The 16,227-nt window shown below is 50.7% G+C and overlaps 8 protein-coding genes across 8 annotated transcripts; 3 read left to right on the top strand and 5 right to left on the bottom strand.

Annotated features, from left to right (window-relative positions):
• The first annotated feature begins 239 nt into the window (after nucleotides 1–239).
• On the top strand, nucleotides 240–1,169 carry BO88DRAFT_484658 (50S ribosomal protein L36). Its single transcript, XM_025712297.1, has 3 exons — nucleotides 240–607; nucleotides 720–754; nucleotides 824–1,169. The coding sequence occupies exons 1-3, from the start codon at nucleotides 338–340 to the stop codon at nucleotides 861–863; spliced, it is 345 nt and encodes a 114-aa protein (XP_025567577.1). The 5' UTR covers nucleotides 240–337; the 3' UTR covers nucleotides 864–1,169.
• Nucleotides 1,170–1,629: 460 nt separating this feature from the next.
• BO88DRAFT_432144 (histidine phosphatase family protein) lies at nucleotides 1,630–3,221 on the top strand (the record flags this gene model as incomplete). Its single annotated transcript, XM_025709341.1, has 4 exons — nucleotides 1,630–2,407; nucleotides 2,465–2,582; nucleotides 2,658–2,762; nucleotides 2,839–3,221. Coding segments are annotated over 4 exons (1,383 nt in total), but the record flags the coding sequence as incomplete, so codon positions are not given.
• Nucleotides 3,222–3,574: 353 nt separating this feature from the next.
• Nucleotides 3,575–5,461, bottom strand: BO88DRAFT_104602 (NAD-dependent succinate-semialdehyde dehydrogenase). Its single transcript, XM_025701223.1, has 3 exons — nucleotides 5,206–5,461; nucleotides 5,051–5,138; nucleotides 3,575–4,979 (listed from the first exon to the last, which is right to left on the bottom strand). Exons 1-3 carry the CDS (start codon nucleotides 5,329–5,331, stop codon nucleotides 3,706–3,708), a joined length of 1,488 nt encoding a protein of 495 aa, XP_025567575.1. The 5' UTR covers nucleotides 5,332–5,461; the 3' UTR covers nucleotides 3,575–3,705.
• Nucleotides 5,462–6,022: 561 nt separating this feature from the next.
• Nucleotides 6,023–8,256, bottom strand: BO88DRAFT_432142 (uncharacterized protein). The gene has a single exon (XM_025709340.1). It carries the CDS (start codon nucleotides 7,992–7,994, stop codon nucleotides 6,087–6,089), a length of 1,908 nt encoding a protein of 635 aa, XP_025567574.1. The 5' UTR covers nucleotides 7,995–8,256; the 3' UTR covers nucleotides 6,023–6,086.
• Nucleotides 8,257–9,167: 911 nt separating this feature from the next.
• On the bottom strand, nucleotides 9,168–10,887 carry BO88DRAFT_440920 (WD40 repeat domain-containing protein; the record flags this gene model as incomplete). The annotated part of the gene is made up of 4 exons (XM_025709836.1): nucleotides 9,168–9,240; nucleotides 9,262–9,801; nucleotides 9,859–10,587; nucleotides 10,786–10,887. 4 exons carry the CDS (start codon nucleotides 10,885–10,887, stop codon nucleotides 9,190–9,192), a joined length of 1,422 nt encoding a protein of 473 aa, XP_025567573.1. The 3' UTR covers nucleotides 9,168–9,189.
• Nucleotides 10,888–10,920: 33 nt separating this feature from the next.
• Nucleotides 10,921–13,308, bottom strand: nop7 (mRNA-binding ribosome synthesis protein NOP7; the record flags this gene model as incomplete). The annotated part of the gene is made up of 3 exons (XM_025704532.1): nucleotides 10,921–13,052; nucleotides 13,128–13,226; nucleotides 13,285–13,308. Coding segments are annotated over 3 exons (2,021 nt in total), but the record flags the coding sequence as incomplete, so codon positions are not given.
• Nucleotides 13,309–13,700: 392 nt separating this feature from the next.
• On the top strand, nucleotides 13,701–15,104 carry BO88DRAFT_104547 (GPI-anchor transamidase subunit GAB1). Its single transcript, XM_025701221.1, has 4 exons — nucleotides 13,701–13,855; nucleotides 13,905–14,107; nucleotides 14,158–14,780; nucleotides 14,830–15,104. Exons 1-4 carry the CDS (start codon nucleotides 13,814–13,816, stop codon nucleotides 15,066–15,068), a joined length of 1,107 nt encoding a protein of 368 aa, XP_025567571.1. The 5' UTR covers nucleotides 13,701–13,813; the 3' UTR covers nucleotides 15,069–15,104.
• Nucleotides 14,969–16,179, bottom strand: BO88DRAFT_104556 (N-terminal L-serine N(alpha)-acetyltransferase NAT4). The gene is made up of 2 exons (XM_025701222.1): nucleotides 15,913–16,179; nucleotides 14,969–15,844 (listed from the first exon to the last, which is right to left on the bottom strand). Exons 1-2 carry the CDS (start codon nucleotides 16,058–16,060, stop codon nucleotides 15,141–15,143), a joined length of 852 nt encoding a protein of 283 aa, XP_025567570.1. The 5' UTR covers nucleotides 16,061–16,179; the 3' UTR covers nucleotides 14,969–15,140.
• Between the last annotated feature and the right edge of the window lie 48 nt (nucleotides 16,180–16,227).

Raw genomic sequence — 16,227 nt, 5'->3', positions numbered from 1 at the left:
GTACCTAAGTTTGGGGCTTTTCTTCGTATATACTTTAATGAAGCATGATACTCACTCCATAATTTATCTATATCAGCCATGAAAAAGTAAAGTTCGTTTGTCTTGCAAGTGGTTTATGGTAAATGCTTCGGAACAGTGGCAGCCAAACATGATTGGTCGGGCATCGGATCTCGGCGGTACAGTAACTCCGGCCAGCATTTGCTCCGAAGGGATTCCGAACATTTGATGATGAGAGGTGCCAATATAGCTGTCTCGAGTCTAGATTCCCTCGAGATCCTCCATTCTCTCGCAGATTTTCGGCGGCCATAGAATTATCGTCTATCCGCCAACCGACACCATGCTGTCTTTCCGTTCCGTCTTTGGTGCCTCGACCGGTGCCCTCCGTCAAATTCTCCCCTCCTTCTCACGCCGGTCCGCCGCTCTCGTTTCGCGCCCTTTCTCGCAAATCGCTCGCCTCTCCCTTGGCAATGGCCTTCGCCTTTTGCGCTCCGGAAAGCAGACCAACAATGCCGGAGTTGCTAGTGTGGGGTCCACATTGAGACAAGTTGAACAGGTCCGGGGGATGAAGACCCGTTCGTCGGTGAAGCGGTTGTGTGATGGCTGCAAGGTATGCCGTGATTCTATCTGAATTGGCTTTTCTGTCTACTGTTGCAGAAGTTTGCCATTATTGGGATTTGTGTGTACTTTGTTGGAATGAGGCTAATACAGAGGACCTGCAGCCTGTGCGGAGAAAGAACCGCGTCTACATTATCTGGTAAGATTGCGTCGATTCCAGCTCCAAAGCTCACTATAGCATGATCGCTAACACATTGTTCTGCAATAGCTCCAAGAACCCGAAGCACAAGCAGCGCCAAGGGAAATAGAGGGATGGGAACGGTTGCGAGAGCATGAGAGAATGAGCGTACCTTCGAACGAGATTTGCTTGCATTGAACATCAACTGAAGCCGATGGAAGAGCTAGCATTACTTGCATGACCTCTGCCTGACCTTGCGACGGTGGTAAACAACTCGTGGATAGATGTATTGTGGGTATACGGCTACTACTACTGGGTCTCGACATTGGGAAAACCGCGCATTTGCTATGGGATACGACCAACTGGTTGGTTAGGCGCTTTATTGCATTGTCTGTACATTAATTGTGTCTATATATTGGAATTCTCTTTCTTCAACTACAATTTCCCGGGTAAATTGATATCTTGGTGGTAGTTTGGGGGTTAGTCGTACTTCGGATGCGCGGAGCCCTCATGCGATGGTTTTCCTGATCCGACGGTTCCACGATTTGCTTCTCTCGCATCCTCGCCTCCTCGACATATGCGGGGTATACCTCTTCATAATCAGGTTCGAAGCTATGCTCAAGTCACTGACCGATCGACTCCGCACGGTTTGCATTTCTTCCCGAGGCAGCATGCAAGGGATGCTCCTAGGCTCGTCCATATTCGAATGATGTCGAATACAGCATTCCCCTGATCATTTAATCGCCGACAGACCCCATTTTACAACCTGCATCAGCATACCTGATGAAGTCAACTCCTTCTATCTCAGGCTTTGGAATGTGCTGGCACATTGATGCAGGGTTCTGAAGTAATAGTCTGCAAGCAACACCCGTACTCTCGCACTCCCAGTCATAATCATGGCACGACTCTGGGTAGGAATCATCTGTTTATGGTCCATCCCAGCAACCTCTGCGCTGAGCAGCTCGTACACTTTCTCCGACTCTCTCATCTCTCAGCAAGCCTTGGACGGCGAGAACTTCCTCAAACATGATGGCGTCCGTGGTCCCTATGTGGACCGCACATCTTACGGAATCAGTCGGGACCCTCCAGCACAATGCTCTGTTGACCAAGTTATCATGGTCAAACGACACGGTGAACGATATCCCTTATCAGGCGAAGGGACTTCCATTGAACAGGCCCTGAAGAAAGTCAACGACTCCATCGCAGGTGACTACAGTGGCGGCGACCTAGCATTCCTGAATAACTGGACCTACTTCGTCCCATCCGACTGCTACGAGGCGGAGACCTCGACAGGGCCCTATGCAGGACTAACAAACGCATACAACCATGGCAAGGCGTACCGCCAACGCTATGGAAATCTTTATAACGAGTCGACCATTCTCCCATTATTCACGTCTGACTTTCAACGAATCATCAGCACAGCGCAGAACTTCGGACAGGGGTTCCTCGGGAATGAGAGCTACGCGACCAAAGCAGCGCTCAATATCATCTCTGAATCTGACAGCCAGGGCGCAGATAGTTTGACGCCAACATGTCATGTACAGGACGATGATGCACAGAGCATCTGCGACGACATGCCGTACTATATGCCTCAGTTCGATGTCGCTGCGGACAGACTGAACGCCCAGTATCAGGGTCTCAATTTGAACTGGACTGACGTATACTCACTTATACGTGAATACCCCATCTCATCTACACCTTTCAAAACGATGCACCACTAACAATGGGCAGTAATGACCGCCTACGAGCTCAACACGCGCTCCTCATCACCCTGGATCGACGTCTTCACCACAGACGAATGGATCAGTTTCGCCCATGTCTGGAACGTCAACTTCTACTACTGCTCAGGGTAAACACCCAAGCCATATCATAACACCACAGCATAAGAATCCAGTGCTAACGACAATGACAATGACACCAACAGCCCCGGCAACAAATACACCCGCGCCCTCGGCGCCCTCTACCTGAACGCAACCCTCACTCTCCTCCAACAAGGCCCCTCATCCTCCGGCCCTCTCTTCTTCAACTTGTACTTTCCCCCTCCCCCCATTTCCCCCTTCCCTCCTTACCTTCACCCTCCCCCCACTAACAATGAATCCAACCAGTTGCCACGACAGCAACATAACCCCCATAATAACCGCCCTCGGCATCGCCACGCCCACCACCCCCCTGAACAAAACCCGTATCCCCTTCCCCCCATCCCCCTGGTCCGTCCAAGACATAGTCCCGATGGGCGGGCGTCTCACCATCGAGCGCATGAACTGCACTGATTCTGCCCTCGCGCCGGGCGGGATCTTCGTCCGACTGGTCCTGAACGAGGCGGTGGTGCCGTTGGAGGACTGTCAGAGTGGACCGGGGTATTCGTGTCCGTTGGACGAGTACGCGGATTTCGTGGGAAGTTTACCGAATTATGTGAGTGAGTGTGAGGTTCCTGAGGATGATAAGCATGATTTGCAGTTTTGGTGGGGGTGGAATACTTCGACGGCGGAGAATTATAGGATGGGGGAGAGGTGTGGGGGGTTGGGTTGATCCATCATCATCATTCTCTTCATGTAGTGGTTATCTTTGAGGGAAAGGGTATACTACATGATGAGGAGACGTTGAGATAATATGTGTAGAGTGTTTTATAGTACTTAAGTCTACTATTGGTGAGTGAATGAAAGTTGAAATGATACATTCCGTCATGGCTCCATGAATATATAAGTAGCATAATTTGAACAACACCCAATCCCAGTAATTGAATCCAACCAACCAATCTAATATCCCAATTTACATACCCGTAACCTACTGAAGAGGATCAATTCCTCCAAAAGTGACACTCTTGACCACCAAGAACTCATCAATACCATACTTGCTGCCCTCGCGACCAAAGCCACTCTGCTTGACACCGCCGAATCTATTCAATCAAATCAGTCAGCAAGAGTCATTCAACAACAACATTCCACAAATAAGAAAAGCAAGCAAGGGTATACTCACGGCGAAGCAACATCACTAATAAGTCCCGTGTTAACACCAACCATACCGACCTCCAGGGCCTCTGCGACACGGAAGATGCGCTTGACATTACTGCTGAAGAAGTATCCCGCCAGACCGACCTCAGCCTTGTTAGCCAGGTCAACGACTTCTTTCTCTGTCTCGAAGGGGAAAAGACCCGCCACGGGACCGAAAGTCTCCTCCGAAGCGACAAGCATATCCTTGTTCATCTCCGTGAGGACGGTCAAGTCGTAAAAGTTAGGACCAAGGTGAGCGGCCTTCTGACCACCCGTCAGGACCTTTGCGCCCTTGGACACAGCGTCGCGGACGTGTTCGTCGACCTTGTTGACGGCGCGATCGTGAATAACCGGACCGTGGGTAACGCCTTCTTCGAAGCCCGCACCCAGCTTGAAGTCCTTGACCTTCTCGGCGAAGCGCTTGGCGAATTCATCGTAGATGCCGCGCTGCACGTAGATGCGGTTCGCGCACACGCAGGTCTGTCCGGAGCTACGGAACTTGGAGGCCACAGCGCCGGCGACGGCAGCGTCAAGGTCCTCGACGTCGTCGAAGACGATGAAGGGGGCGTTGCCGCCGAGCTCCCAGGAGACCTTCTTGATGGTCGAGGAAGACTGCTTCATGAGGAGCTTACCGACGTTGGTGGAGCCGGTGAAGGAGACCTTGCGGACCTCGGGGTGGGTGGTGATGGCTTCGCCGACCTCGGGGGTGTTCTGGGATGCGGTGACGATGTTGACGACACCCTTGGGGATACCGGCGCGGTGGGCCAGCTCGGCGAGAGCGTTAGCCGTGAAGGGCGTCTCACCGGGGGTCTTCGCGACGACGGTGCAGCCGGCTGCGAGGGCAGGGCCGATCTTTCTGGTGATCATAGCGGCGGGGAAGTTCCAGGGTGTGATGAGACCGCAGACACCGACGGGCTGCTTCAGGGTCATGACCCGGTTTCCGGGCACGGAGGAGGGGATGGTGTCACCGTAGATGCGGGGAGCTTCTTCGCTGAACCATTCGAAGAAGCTGGCCGCGTAGTTCACCTCGCCTTTGGCGTCGGCGAGCGGCTTTCCATTTTCCCAGGTTATCAGGGTGGCTAGGTCGTCGGCATTGTCGATCATGAGCTGGTACCATCTGCGCAGCATGCGGGCGCGCTCGCGGGAAAGCGTTGTGCGGAATTTGGGGAAGGCTTCTTTGGCGGCTTGGATAGCCTTCTCTGTGTCTGCGGCGGAGAATTCGGGACATGTTCCGATGAGCTTTCCGGAGGCAGGGTCTGTAGAAGTGGTTCTGTGATGAGTATAGATGGTCGTTGGGCTTGTTGATGGTGAAAGGTATATGGCCTACCGTGGACTTCAAATGTCTGTCCGGATTGAGCGTCTACCCACTCGCCATTGACGTATGCCTTTTGAATGAAGAGGGATTGATCTTTGAGCTACATTATGACCGCTCAATCAGCAATTGGTTCTCGTAGATGAGAGACGAATTGTACAAGCACGAACCTGAGGAACGTTGTAACCCATGGTGGAAACTAGGCGTTTAGTGTGGATAGGAGCAGGAATGGCAAAGGGATAACGAAGGCGCGGTCTCAAGAGTTGCCGGGAAACTGGACGAATAAATCTCTCCATGACTGAAGCACTGAAAATAAATCGCAATCACACCCAGTGGGTCGTGTGGACGAGCAGATGTCCAGCTGCTCTCTCGCTCTTCGTTCCGAAGTTCGGTGCGGGGAGACCTCGGTTTGTTTGGGAGGGTGTCGTGTTTTTGGGTCGGTGTACCACCACTTTCTGCAGCCAGCTATTGAATAGAGATCTAGAGGAGTTTCCGATCAATTCCGGACAAGACCAGCTATTTATTCTCGGAACTAGCAGTGGATTCTGGCAAAGGCAATGCGCCGTGAATCTTACCGGCGGCCTTCAAGCGGGGGAGCTGCCGGTCACGTGGGTAGACGTCATTCGGAGCTTTCGGTTGCGCCGCCACAACAGTGCAGGGTTGCTGGCAGGTTCAGGGGGCTCGGAGTACTGTATGGTAATTAGCCTTGAGTTCTGCAAAGTATCAAGGCTAAATTGAAGGCATTTGAGGCCATAGCTGGCTTCTGTTGCGCCTGTATCTCGATATATTACATCTGCGTAATTGGAATACCATATCGATATGCTATCCCTGGCCTCGGTGATAGTGGCCAATCATGAGATGCCGACTTGGAAGCTCCGGGGATTACACCAATAGGAGAACACTCGACTTCCGGTACCTGTAACTGTAACACCAGTATATTACGACATATACAATGCGCATCATCGATCTATACAGCACCGATTGAGAGTCATTTCTTTCGAAAAATATACACATTGGGCAGTTGGCCACAAAGTATTAGATTAATAAGATATCACTCATTATCAATGTCATCTTCACCACGCGTGCCTGTAGAGGACCTGCCTTCGCTTTTGGAACGGTAATTCGGATGCATGCGCTTCATGTGCAGATTGAGATTCCATGTCCGCGAGAAGCCCTTGTCATGCCTGGAGCACGCCCGGATAGGACATATCAAGTCCTGCTTGCGATGCTCCCCTTTTCCTTTCGGTCGAGACCCATCCCCGGCGTCTTCAGGCGCCGTACTATTGGCTCGCGATGTTGAGCCTCCCTTGATGGAAGCGGCACGTGAACGTGGCCGTCTGCTCTGAGACCGCGACGGTTGTGAGATTTCAGCCTCAGCCTCAGATTCGGGCTCAAGATCGGTCTCAACTTCTGGCTCCGATTCGCTTTCTTCGTATTTCCAGATCTTGGTATCGTCGTCTTGTATATCTTGCTTGATATGTCCTTCTTTGAGCACCTGAAAAGCCATATCTTCGCCAAACAAGGCCGAGCATCTTTGTGCTGTTCGCATCACCACGGCTGGTGGCCAGCCTATCATGGACGCGACACCCAGCACCTCGCTCCAATCCCGTATCCCAAGGCGAATGCGACTCGCGGACCGTCGACGATCGCTACCGACGGAGCGGCCCCGTGAGCGGGAAGAGTGTTGTGACAGTGATCTGTGTCGTGAAGTTGCTTGAGAGGAGCTATATACACTTGACTCCGGTTCGCTTGATACATGCGTACTACGAGAACGAGCATCGCTCGATCCGCTCTTGAAAGATGACCGTCGGGTTCGTTTTCTCCCTCTCGACAGACTTCTGTCTCTTTGAGAATTGACTTTTCTCTTACGAGATGACGAGCCAGACATCACACTCTCAGTGTCGGTCTGCCAGTCGCTTGCGGAGCTGTCATCCGCCGCCGCTCCGCCCTTACGGGCACGATGAAGACCCAGGAGAAGATCATCAAACCGCGAGAGTATATTCCGAGTGAGCGGGCGTAGTTGTCGTCTTGATTTATCGTCGTCTGTCTGGACAGTAGGGCGTAATGGGGCGCCGTCCGCACCCTCACGCTCGCTTTCCCATGCGGTACTTTCGTCCTGCGTCTCGTGTTGAGATGCTGATCTTTTTCTTCGATGTGATGTAAATGGCTTCGAGTCATAATCCCATTCCCTAGCCATAAACCTCTCTTTGGCTGTGCGTAACATGAACGCCATAACCGATTCCTCTAGTTCGGCACTGGGTCGAGGATCTGGCTGCATTCTCAGCGTCCAAGCATCATCGAGACTTTTCCGTACTTCCTCATCCGGTCTAGGCACCTCGGCCGAAGGTAGAGGCCATGCTGTCCAGCGCTTCGGAGGAGCGAATGTATCCATCTCATCCAGCAGTTGGTCATTTGTCTCAGTTGCCCGTCTCGCGATCTCCCGCGCCCGAACCCGGAGCGCATAAGCATTGTACAAATGAGCAGCTAGATCCCGGGCACGAATATCTTCCAGAGCTTGAGCGTTCTGCCTCTCTTCGGCAGTCAATCGTCTCCATGTAGACTCAGGCCCGCGGAATCTATTGGGACGGTATGAATGCGCTGGAGGGGTCTCTGAATCACGCTGGTAATCAAGTTCAGTAGTTTTTTGAAGTGGCTGCTTCTGCTGCCGCTGCCGCCGCGGTTTTTCAGGTGACTGAGGAACTGATGCATAGCTATCCGCATCTGAACCAGATTGTTCATCGTCATTGCTCTCAACGTACGTAGCATCCGAGTGATCATTCTCGATCGGCTCCTCTTCCATAATCACATCAAGATCTTGCTGGCTATCTCCTGACCCTGTTTGGGTTTCTGGGTAGGGTACCAGATCGGCAACATCTTGGCTGCTCGGACCTCCGAAGATGGACCTGTACGGTTGAGCTGACTGCGGCGGGCTAAAGCGCGCGCCGGAGAGTGAGGACATGCCTCAGAGTTGGCGTTTATAGAGTAGGTGGCTTGATTTTGGGTACATAGAGCGATAAAATAGAGGCTTTGAGTTCAGACCCATATGCAGCAAATCCGGCTAGATAGCGACTATCTAGATGGTCGTTCGGTTGATGATCATCAATGTTGGCGGTGTGGCTGCAAGCTTATCTTCGGAGAATTAAAGATGCCAATCTATTGCATTTGACTATAAATAGAGCCAGTAGAATCATATATGAATCGTACACTTAAAAGAAAAGGAATCGGGATTGTTGATGGAAAATTTATTGAATGGTGCGGATCACGACGAAAAAGTCGGATGCACGTGACTTGATACATGTCTACTGGGCATCACGATGTGTCCACTGCTTTCTTTTTACTAACACGCTGGATCATATGGTGCCAAGAGTTGAGAATGGTCTAAATAATATAGGATGTGTTTAATTGCTGCGTAAGTATGGTTAGTCGCATGTGGTAGTACGTGAACTGTAATAATATAATTAATTTTTAATTATTTTTGATTGAAAATCAAGTTGATCTTGGTATACATACTTCGGGATTAATTTTCGGTGGTTCGGCTTGGTTCCTGATCTGCACCAGCCTCATATTACAACAAATTTAGCCAGACCAGAACGGCATCATGCACTTGCAATGGACATTAGAGATATTGCCGGCGTACAAAAATTTGATTAGTGTGCTTTTGGGCTAATTTTGCAGTTGTGCGATGGCTCCAAGATGTTGTGGCAAATCAACATCATGACAATGCCCAGAGGGCAGCAGGCTAATACCATAATAGTGAAAATATATACGTCGGAAAGAGAGTGACTTTCAGTCCGTATATCGTTCATCCTTGGTTACGTACTTGAAGATAAATGGTCTCGGTAATCCTATCGAAGGATATGATGCGAACAACTAAAACAACAGAATTACAAGACAACAGACAGTCTGATGGGGATCCACTTCGAAAGAACCATGGCCTCGTGTATGCGCATGAATATATCCATCAAAGCCGATACATTGAGAACAAATTACACGTTAGATTCGACCGTGAGTTTTTATGTTTCTAAAGCATTTGAGGATTGCCTCATGCTACTAGGACGATGATATATTGATGTAAACATTCTACACATTGAGGTGCCCACCTCTCGAAAATGGATAACTTTAAACAGCATATGGCTTTCGTACTTGTCTATCACTTATAGTCTCCAGAAACGTAAGGTTCCGTTAGAATCTGGGATAATAAGCAGCTTGGAATCCCTCGAGCAGACCATTTCCCCGCGTGGACACCTGCTGATCTTAGCGTCTGGTCCCCGTGTAAACTGCTGCTTGAGATTCGTAGCCAGATTATATATCTCAACCGTTCCCTCAAGTATCCGGAAGATCAACTTGTCGCCGATAAACTGTACGCCTCCAATAGTTGCGTATTCCTGCATCATAAAATCATCGAAATGCAGAGACCATCTCTGTTTCTCTATTCCTGTGTAAGGGTCCCACAGGCAAAGTGCACCGATCTGAAGCCCACCAGCCAAAAATCTCCCATCCGGACTCCAGACCATGGAGCGCGACCATGTAGGTAATTTGATACACGAGACTGGCTGTGCCGTGGGGATATTGTAAATATGAATAAGGTCGCGACCTCCCTGGCTGATAGCCAAATATTTAGAATCTGGGGAGAAGGCACCGCACCAAAGTTGGCCGTCCAAGGGTCCAATAATATGAAGGGATTTGCCGGAGAGAATATCCCAGATCCGCGCGGTGCCATCCCACGATATAGAAGCAGCAAGAGAGCTATCTGGACTGATACTGATCTATATTACAATATCTGTGTGACCTTGGAGCCGATGTCGAATTAATCAGCTATCCACATCCCAGAGAATGACACAGGGGGAGTAACAGCAATCACCAGTATAATCATCAATCGTAACGTTTTGGACAATATATATCATCGTTTTACCATCAGGACTGAAGACTGCCCCCCCGAATGAGCCCAATTCGCCGGGGAAACAGTGCATGAAGTCGGTGTTCTGATGGTCTGCAGCAGCAATTTGTTGTTCTTGTTCCTCTTTCGAGGAAGGCATTTTCATGCCATACTGATCAAGCTCCCATACTATAATGTACCCGTTTCCTCCACCTTCTTCTTCACTCTGTGATGATAACAAATAACGTGGGGCATCCGGCTTGTCGATCGAGTCCTTACCTAGGCTGGGTGCAAAGGCGACAGTAACTACCTCCCCAGGATGTCCATGTAACACATCGACTCGCTCCTTGGTGTTCACACGGAATAAGTGAATTTGATTTGCAATTCCTATTGCAACTATCTGATTATCTGGACTTATGGCAGGGGTGGTCGCCTCCCCGTCGAGAAAGATCTTCGCTTCTTCCTGACCCCAGTGTTTTGGATGGCCGTTCTCCCAAGTGGCCGGCACACCAGACAATGAAGCAAAATCCGAACGGATGCAATATGTCCAATTCTTAAGAAATTTTCGTTCGTCCATTTCATTGTCATTCTCTTCACAGGATATAGGATCCCCCGTGTGTTCTGAAGAGCTGCTGAATGATGACTCGGACGTCATACTGTGAAAGACTCCTTTGGGCTAAGGAGGAAAGTAGAATACGGGGCAGACCAGAAATTCGCGGGTGAATTTCGGAAGAAGGCAGAGACGATAGTAAACTAGTTATAGTTAGCCCAAGGGAACAATGACTGACCAAGACCGACCGGAGGGCGGCGAAAAGACATGTCCGCCTGGGCAAATGCTGAACACACACAGACACAGACACACACACACACACACACACAATTCATTAACGCCCGGCGGCTCAGCCGAAATGGCAACTATCACTAATCTATCAACACGAAGTCCAATGTACAGCTGCTGTAGTTCCTTGGAGCCCATACATAACTCCAATTCAATTCCTATCTAAACTCCCGAAGAGTAAACTCATATTGGACCTATACATGGCTCTTCGTAATACTATAACCAGCAGGGATCAGACAAAAGACAATTTTGGTCAGACGGTAGACGTGTATACTTATTAGACAACACTCTAACTGAATGCTATGATAAATACAAAGAATCAAGACGCCAATATAGGAATGCTTCCAAATCCCAGCAGGATATCATTCTATTGTCACAGAAAAGCCAACTTTTATGTGCCTAACTTCATTTCTGGCCCTCCTTCTCGAGCTTTCTCCGCTTAGACCGCAGCTTGGCAGCCTCTTCGGACTTCTGCTTGTTCGAGTACATCATCTTCTCGAGGAGCTTGCGCTTCTTCCGGCTCATCATCATCTTCTGTCTCTCCAGCTCTTCCTCCTCCTTGCGCTTCTTGGAGGCGATCTTCTTGGCCTGAGCGGACTTCTTCTTGGCTGCTTCGCCAGCACCACCACCAGACGAGAAAGGAAGGCCAGCAGCTTCAGCCTCCAGCTCCTTCTGGTGCTGTGTCCGGGCGGCCTCCTCTTCATCCTCAGACTCGGAGGCGGCCTCGTTGTCCTCGAAGCCGCCGAAGTCCTCGTCCTCTTCCTCGCTCTCGCTCTCGTCCTCATCAGTCTCAGCGACATCCATGCCACCGTTGATATCGGACTCTTCCTCGCTTTCAGCCTCGGACTCCTCTTCCTTGGTCTCGGCCTTCTTCTCATCAGTGGCCTCCTCCATCTCTTCGTCGCTGTCTTCGTCCAGCTCTGCCTCACCTTCCTCCTCCTGCTCGGCCAAGCTGGCGCGGGGGTCATAGCCACCCTTGGAAGGCTTGACCCACGGGCTCAGGTGAGGGGGAAGAGTGGCACCCGGGGCGTACAGATCAGCACGAAGGAGCTTGCCCTCGTTGATGCAGTCCCACACCCATTGGGGCTGGACATAGGTTCTGCCGGGAATGCGGGTTCCCGGTCTGACCTTCTGAGCAGCACCGTCTGTCGAAGCAGCAGGGATAGCGGGCAGCGAAGACTCAGGCAAAGAAGGGCGATCGACAATCTGGTGGGTGATGCGAGTATCCGTCTCATCGTGGGTGAAAGCTCCGTCACCGAGGACAGCGTCCCATCCAATCCTGGTGCAGCCGAAGGAGCGAAGGATGAACTCCAGGGGCGCCTTGGGGGCCTCACGGGAAACGTAGAAAACGAAAGGTGCGAACAGAGAACCAGCCTCATCTCCGCTCAAGTCGGGCTGGGGAAGAGTGTCGGCCTCGGGGGCAGTAGGCTCGAACTTGTCGATAGCCTCGGAAGCTTCTTCGGTTGTCTCGGTAACCTGCTCGTCTCTGGTCTGATCCAAGCCTGCAGTCTTGATGACCTTGTCGACCTTGGCCTGAACTTCCTTGGAGACTTCCTGGTTGGAAGGCTTGCTCGCCTGCTTGTTGGCTTCGAGAGCCTTGGGGGCTTCGCCGACGGTGCGACCCTCCAGAGTGAAGGCCGCCAACTCAGCACCATTCTCATCGCTCCTCTTGTCGAACTTGGGGGGATAGCGAAGACCAAGAGTCGAGTAAAGACGGTAGTTGACGAATCCGAGCAAAGTCGTGTAGAAGTCGACGAAAGTGGCCATGATACGGTAGTCGACGTCGCCATTGACACGCTGCACAAAGCGGTAGGGCACAAGCCACATGATGTCCTGTCCCTGGATAGTCGCCTGGTAGTAGATACCCTTGATCGACAGGAAAGATTTGCGCAGAGAGTTCGTGGTGATCAGGTAGTGCTGGAACTCGTGGGTAACCCGCTGGCAGAGAGCGATGGTCTTGGCTGGGACATGGGGAGAAGAGGGGAGGTTGGCAAAGAGGAACAGCAGAGACAAGGCATCGTCGAGATCTCTCAGAGCGTCAATGAATGTCGGGTAGCGCTCCTTGATGATATGGTCCAAGGTGAGCTTCGGCGCATGGTTCTTCTCCAAACGGGACGCATCAGAGACTTCACCACGTCCAAGGGAGCGGGCAATCTTCTTCGCAAGCGCCTTTTGGTCACGGAACTTCCTCAGGAGGGGCTCATGGAGGAGGAACTGAATATCTTTCGTGTAGTAGAAAGTGGTGTTGGGAGTGGAAGTCTTGGAGGCCTTCTTCTTGTTCCGGGGCTCACGGGGGTAAATTCCTGTTTGGCGAGAAAGAACGAATCAGCACCTTGTATATGACTTAAGCCCTCAATCCATAAAAAGAATATGCATACCCTTGAAGATACATAGTCGACGGAAATCCGGGAGGGAAATCTGAAGTTTGCGCACGGCCTGGGTTCTGGTAATGTAGTTTTTGGCCTGGCCAGAGGTTCCTGAAAAAAAGAGATTGTTAGCATGAGATTGTCGCATGAAAATTAGGAGTGTAGATACCCTTCTTCTTAATCTTAGCCATGTTTGCGACTGTTCTGGTGCAAGTGTTGCGGGTTGAAGATTGGAGAAAATCCCGATAACCAGAAAAATCTCGATAAGTTTTTTTTTCTTTTACTTTTCTGGATCAGCAGCTCGGAGTGGTCCGTGCACGGCGGAAAAGGGAAATGCGCGGAGTCTTGGCACGTGAAGCCAACCGGACAGCTGGAGATCCGCGGCCTCCAACTCCCCCAATCATTTCACGGCCGTTGCATAGGCCGTCTCTTGATCAATACGGGCATGCGCTGAGTGATCAGCTCATTTGAAGTCAGTATGGGGGTAGATCATAGGAAAGCCGCCGTTTTCGGTGGTGCTCTGGCCCTGCGACTTCTTCTCTCAGTACTATTCCCCTCACTCCCCGACTTGTTGACGGGTAGAGTCGAGGTATCAACACCGGTGACCAGCTTCAAGAGACGTAAGTCAGAGGTAGCAGTCTTGAGGTTACTGGAAGCTAACACTCGCTCTTATAGTTCAAGAAGGTCTTTTCCTGTACATGCGCAATGTTTCCCCCTATGACGGAGGCGTCTTCCACCAGGTATAACCGACGAGTATACATTCGACTGAACCCTCCTAACAGAGCACAGGCACCGCTACTTCTTCCTCTATTTTCCCTCCTACCGAACGCGCAATCCCATCCTCTTCCTACTGCGTTATTCTATTCCATGATAGACCTGGTGAACGCAAATGCCCTGGTTACAATCTCGGATTCTGGACAGGCGGTATCGGGGAGATTCTATTCGGCATTGCGAAAGCATATCAGATGGGATGGAGTGTCTATCGCGGCATGGTAAATGGCGGATATCAATACATCGTGTCGCTTGGTGCTGACCTTGTCAGGTTCCTGTTCAATCCCTTCACCATCGCTACCTGCTTGGGCCGGTCGACCGGGGTGTTTACTACGACTGGAATACTATACGCCTTTTCGAGCGCTGTCACCGGAAACAGTCTGAATGCAATGCTGTCTCTGGGGCTTTCATCGTACCTGTCGATATATCCAGCGCTTCTCTTCACCCCGCTCGTTCTTCTATGCTACGACCAGCGAGTCCAGAAGACTAAGGTTTCTTCCGGTACCCTACCGTTCGCTCTACAACACTTCGCCGTCTTCCTTGCATGCATTCTGGGACTGCTTGGCATATCTACCTTGTTGATTGGCGACTTTTACACTTTCATCTCCGCGACATATGGCTTCCAGTTGCTCGTGCCTGACCTGACCCCCAACGTTGGCCTATGGTGGTACTTCTTCATCGAAATCTTCGACTCTTTCCGAGAGTTCTTCCTTGGGGTGTTCTGGCTTCACTTGGCTGCGTACATGGGCGGCCTCACTGTGCGACTGCGCCGGCAGCCTTTGTTTGTGCTGACGTCCCTTTTGGGCATCTTTGCCATTTTCAAACCGTATCCCAGCATATCCGACGCATCATTATACTTCGCTCTGCTCCCACTCTACCGCCACCTCTTCCCTCGTAAGCAGACCCCCTAGTGCATTTATTGACATGTGCTAATGCTATTTAGTGATGCGATACACCTTTTTCGCAATCTCCGCCCTTCTCTACGCCACTCTCCTAGGACCCGCATTCTACCATCTCTGGATATACGCCGGCTCCGGCAACGCCAACTTCTTCTACGCCATCACTCTGGTATGGAGTCTCGGTCTATCAATATTACTAGCCGACACCATCTTCGCAGCCCTCCGCGACGAATGGGAACACGACAACCCAGAGTTGCGCGGCAAAGAAGTGCGACAAATTTAAGTTTAAGTTTCACTGTACTTTAATCTGCATACCCACACCATAGCATCCATCCAAAGAATAAATGTCAATAGATCATACATACTGCCCCCCATCCAACCTAACAGACATAATCCTATAATCCGGCTCCTTAACCATCCCATTCCTCAACCTCCTCGGTCGAGGACTATACTCATCCGTACCAAACCCAATAGCCTCATAAAGCCTCTGAGCCACCCCATTCGACGTAAACACCGTCAACATCGCCTTCTCCACACAAACCCGTCTCCCTATCTCCATCAGCACAAGCAGTAACCGCTTCCCAAGCCCTTGCTTCTGCACCTCAGCCGACAAATGGATCTCGTAGAGATACACCACCTCTTTCCCATCTTCGTACGTAATCATAAATGACATGAATCCGACCACTGCGTTCTCCCCCTCCCTTTCACCACCATCGGTCGATGATGATAGTGAATCCTTCTCCCGACGAACAACCAAATACTTCATATCTGGAAGCTTCATCTCCTTCTTCTTCTTACTGGGAGACCACCCCGTCGAGGAATTCCTGTATGCCTCGGAGGATGTCTCCTCAATGAGATCGAAGCATGCATTTAGGTCATTGGTGGGGATGCTGGCTGCGGAGTGGATGGATAATTTATACCTCTGCTCGCCAGATGACGATGGGGGTTCGGGTTTGTAGGTGTATGTCAGAAAATCTGGGGTGATGTATTTTGAGGTGAATTCTTGGATGCTGAGTTGGTTGGTGCGCTCGACGAGCGGGAGTGATGGGGATGGGTTGTCTGCGACGTGGTTAGAATTATAATTTTCTTATATAATAGGATGTTCTATAATATTTTATTTGACATACATTGAATCCCATTGCGCTCATACTCATGATCATGTGGTTGGAACGTAGTACTAGCTCGTGTCTTCTTCGGGTGTTGTACGCGTCTCCGCCGCGCGGTAGTAGTGATGTTCTTCTTGGTTACTCGGCCTGCTTGAACGGATGATGACATTTTCGCGCTCGCTTTATGTGCGTTTTTGATATATAAGTATTTCGTGTTTCACTTTGTTTAGAATTCTAAGGGAGGTGTGTCTTGGTATCAATGCTTCGCTGGGTGTTGAAGAATTGATGTGTCGTCTGGCGGAGGTGATTGGCTGATGTGCGGGATTTCCGTTATCC

This window comes from Aspergillus vadensis (assembly GCF_003184925.1).
Source record: "Aspergillus vadensis CBS 113365 unplaced genomic scaffold BO88scaffold_2, whole genome shotgun sequence".
Taxonomy (NCBI): domain Eukaryota; kingdom Fungi; phylum Ascomycota; class Eurotiomycetes; order Eurotiales; family Aspergillaceae; genus Aspergillus; species Aspergillus vadensis.
This window is presented reverse-complemented; position numbering and strand designations above follow the sequence as displayed.

Bases quoted from the DNA above. Each gene is read 5' to 3' on its own strand.
- BO88DRAFT_104547 (XM_025701221.1), top strand. From the start codon at position 13,814: ATGCGCAATGTTTCCCCCTATGACGGAGGCGTCTTCCACCAG. The intron at 13,856-13,904 runs GTATAACCGACG...AACAGAGCACAG, and splicing joins ACGGAGGCGTCTTCCACCAG to GCACCGCTACTTCTTCCTCT. The intron at 14,781-14,829 runs GTAAGCAGACCC...AATGCTATTTAG, and splicing joins CTACCGCCACCTCTTCCCTC to TGATGCGATACACCTTTTTC.
- BO88DRAFT_104602 (XM_025701223.1), bottom strand. From the start codon at position 5,331: ATGGAGAGATTTATTCGTCCAGTTTCCCGGCAACTCTTGAGACCGCGC. The intron at 5,139-5,205 runs GTTCGTGCTTGT...GTCATAATGTAG, and splicing joins TGGGTTACAACGTTCCTCAG to CTCAAAGATCAATCCCTCTT. The intron at 4,980-5,050 runs GTAGGCCATATA...CCACTTCTACAG, and splicing joins ACAGACATTTGAAGTCCACG to ACCCTGCCTCCGGAAAGCTC.
- BO88DRAFT_432142 (XM_025709340.1), bottom strand. From the start codon at position 7,994: ATGTCCTCACTCTCCGGCGCGCGCTTTAGCCCGCCGCAGTCAGCTCAA.
- BO88DRAFT_484658 (XM_025712297.1), top strand. From the start codon at position 338: ATGCTGTCTTTCCGTTCCGTCTTTGGTGCCTCGACCGGTGCCCTCCGT. The intron at 608-719 runs GTATGCCGTGAT...GAGGACCTGCAG, and splicing joins GGTTGTGTGATGGCTGCAAG to CCTGTGCGGAGAAAGAACCG. The intron at 755-823 runs GTAAGATTGCGT...GTTCTGCAATAG, and splicing joins AACCGCGTCTACATTATCTG to CTCCAAGAACCCGAAGCACA.
- BO88DRAFT_104556 (XM_025701222.1), bottom strand. From the start codon at position 16,060: ATGTCATCATCCGTTCAAGCAGGCCGAGTAACCAAGAAGAACATCACT. The intron at 15,845-15,912 runs GTATGTCAAATA...ACCACGTCGCAG, and splicing joins TGAGCGCAATGGGATTCAAT to ACAACCCATCCCCATCACTC.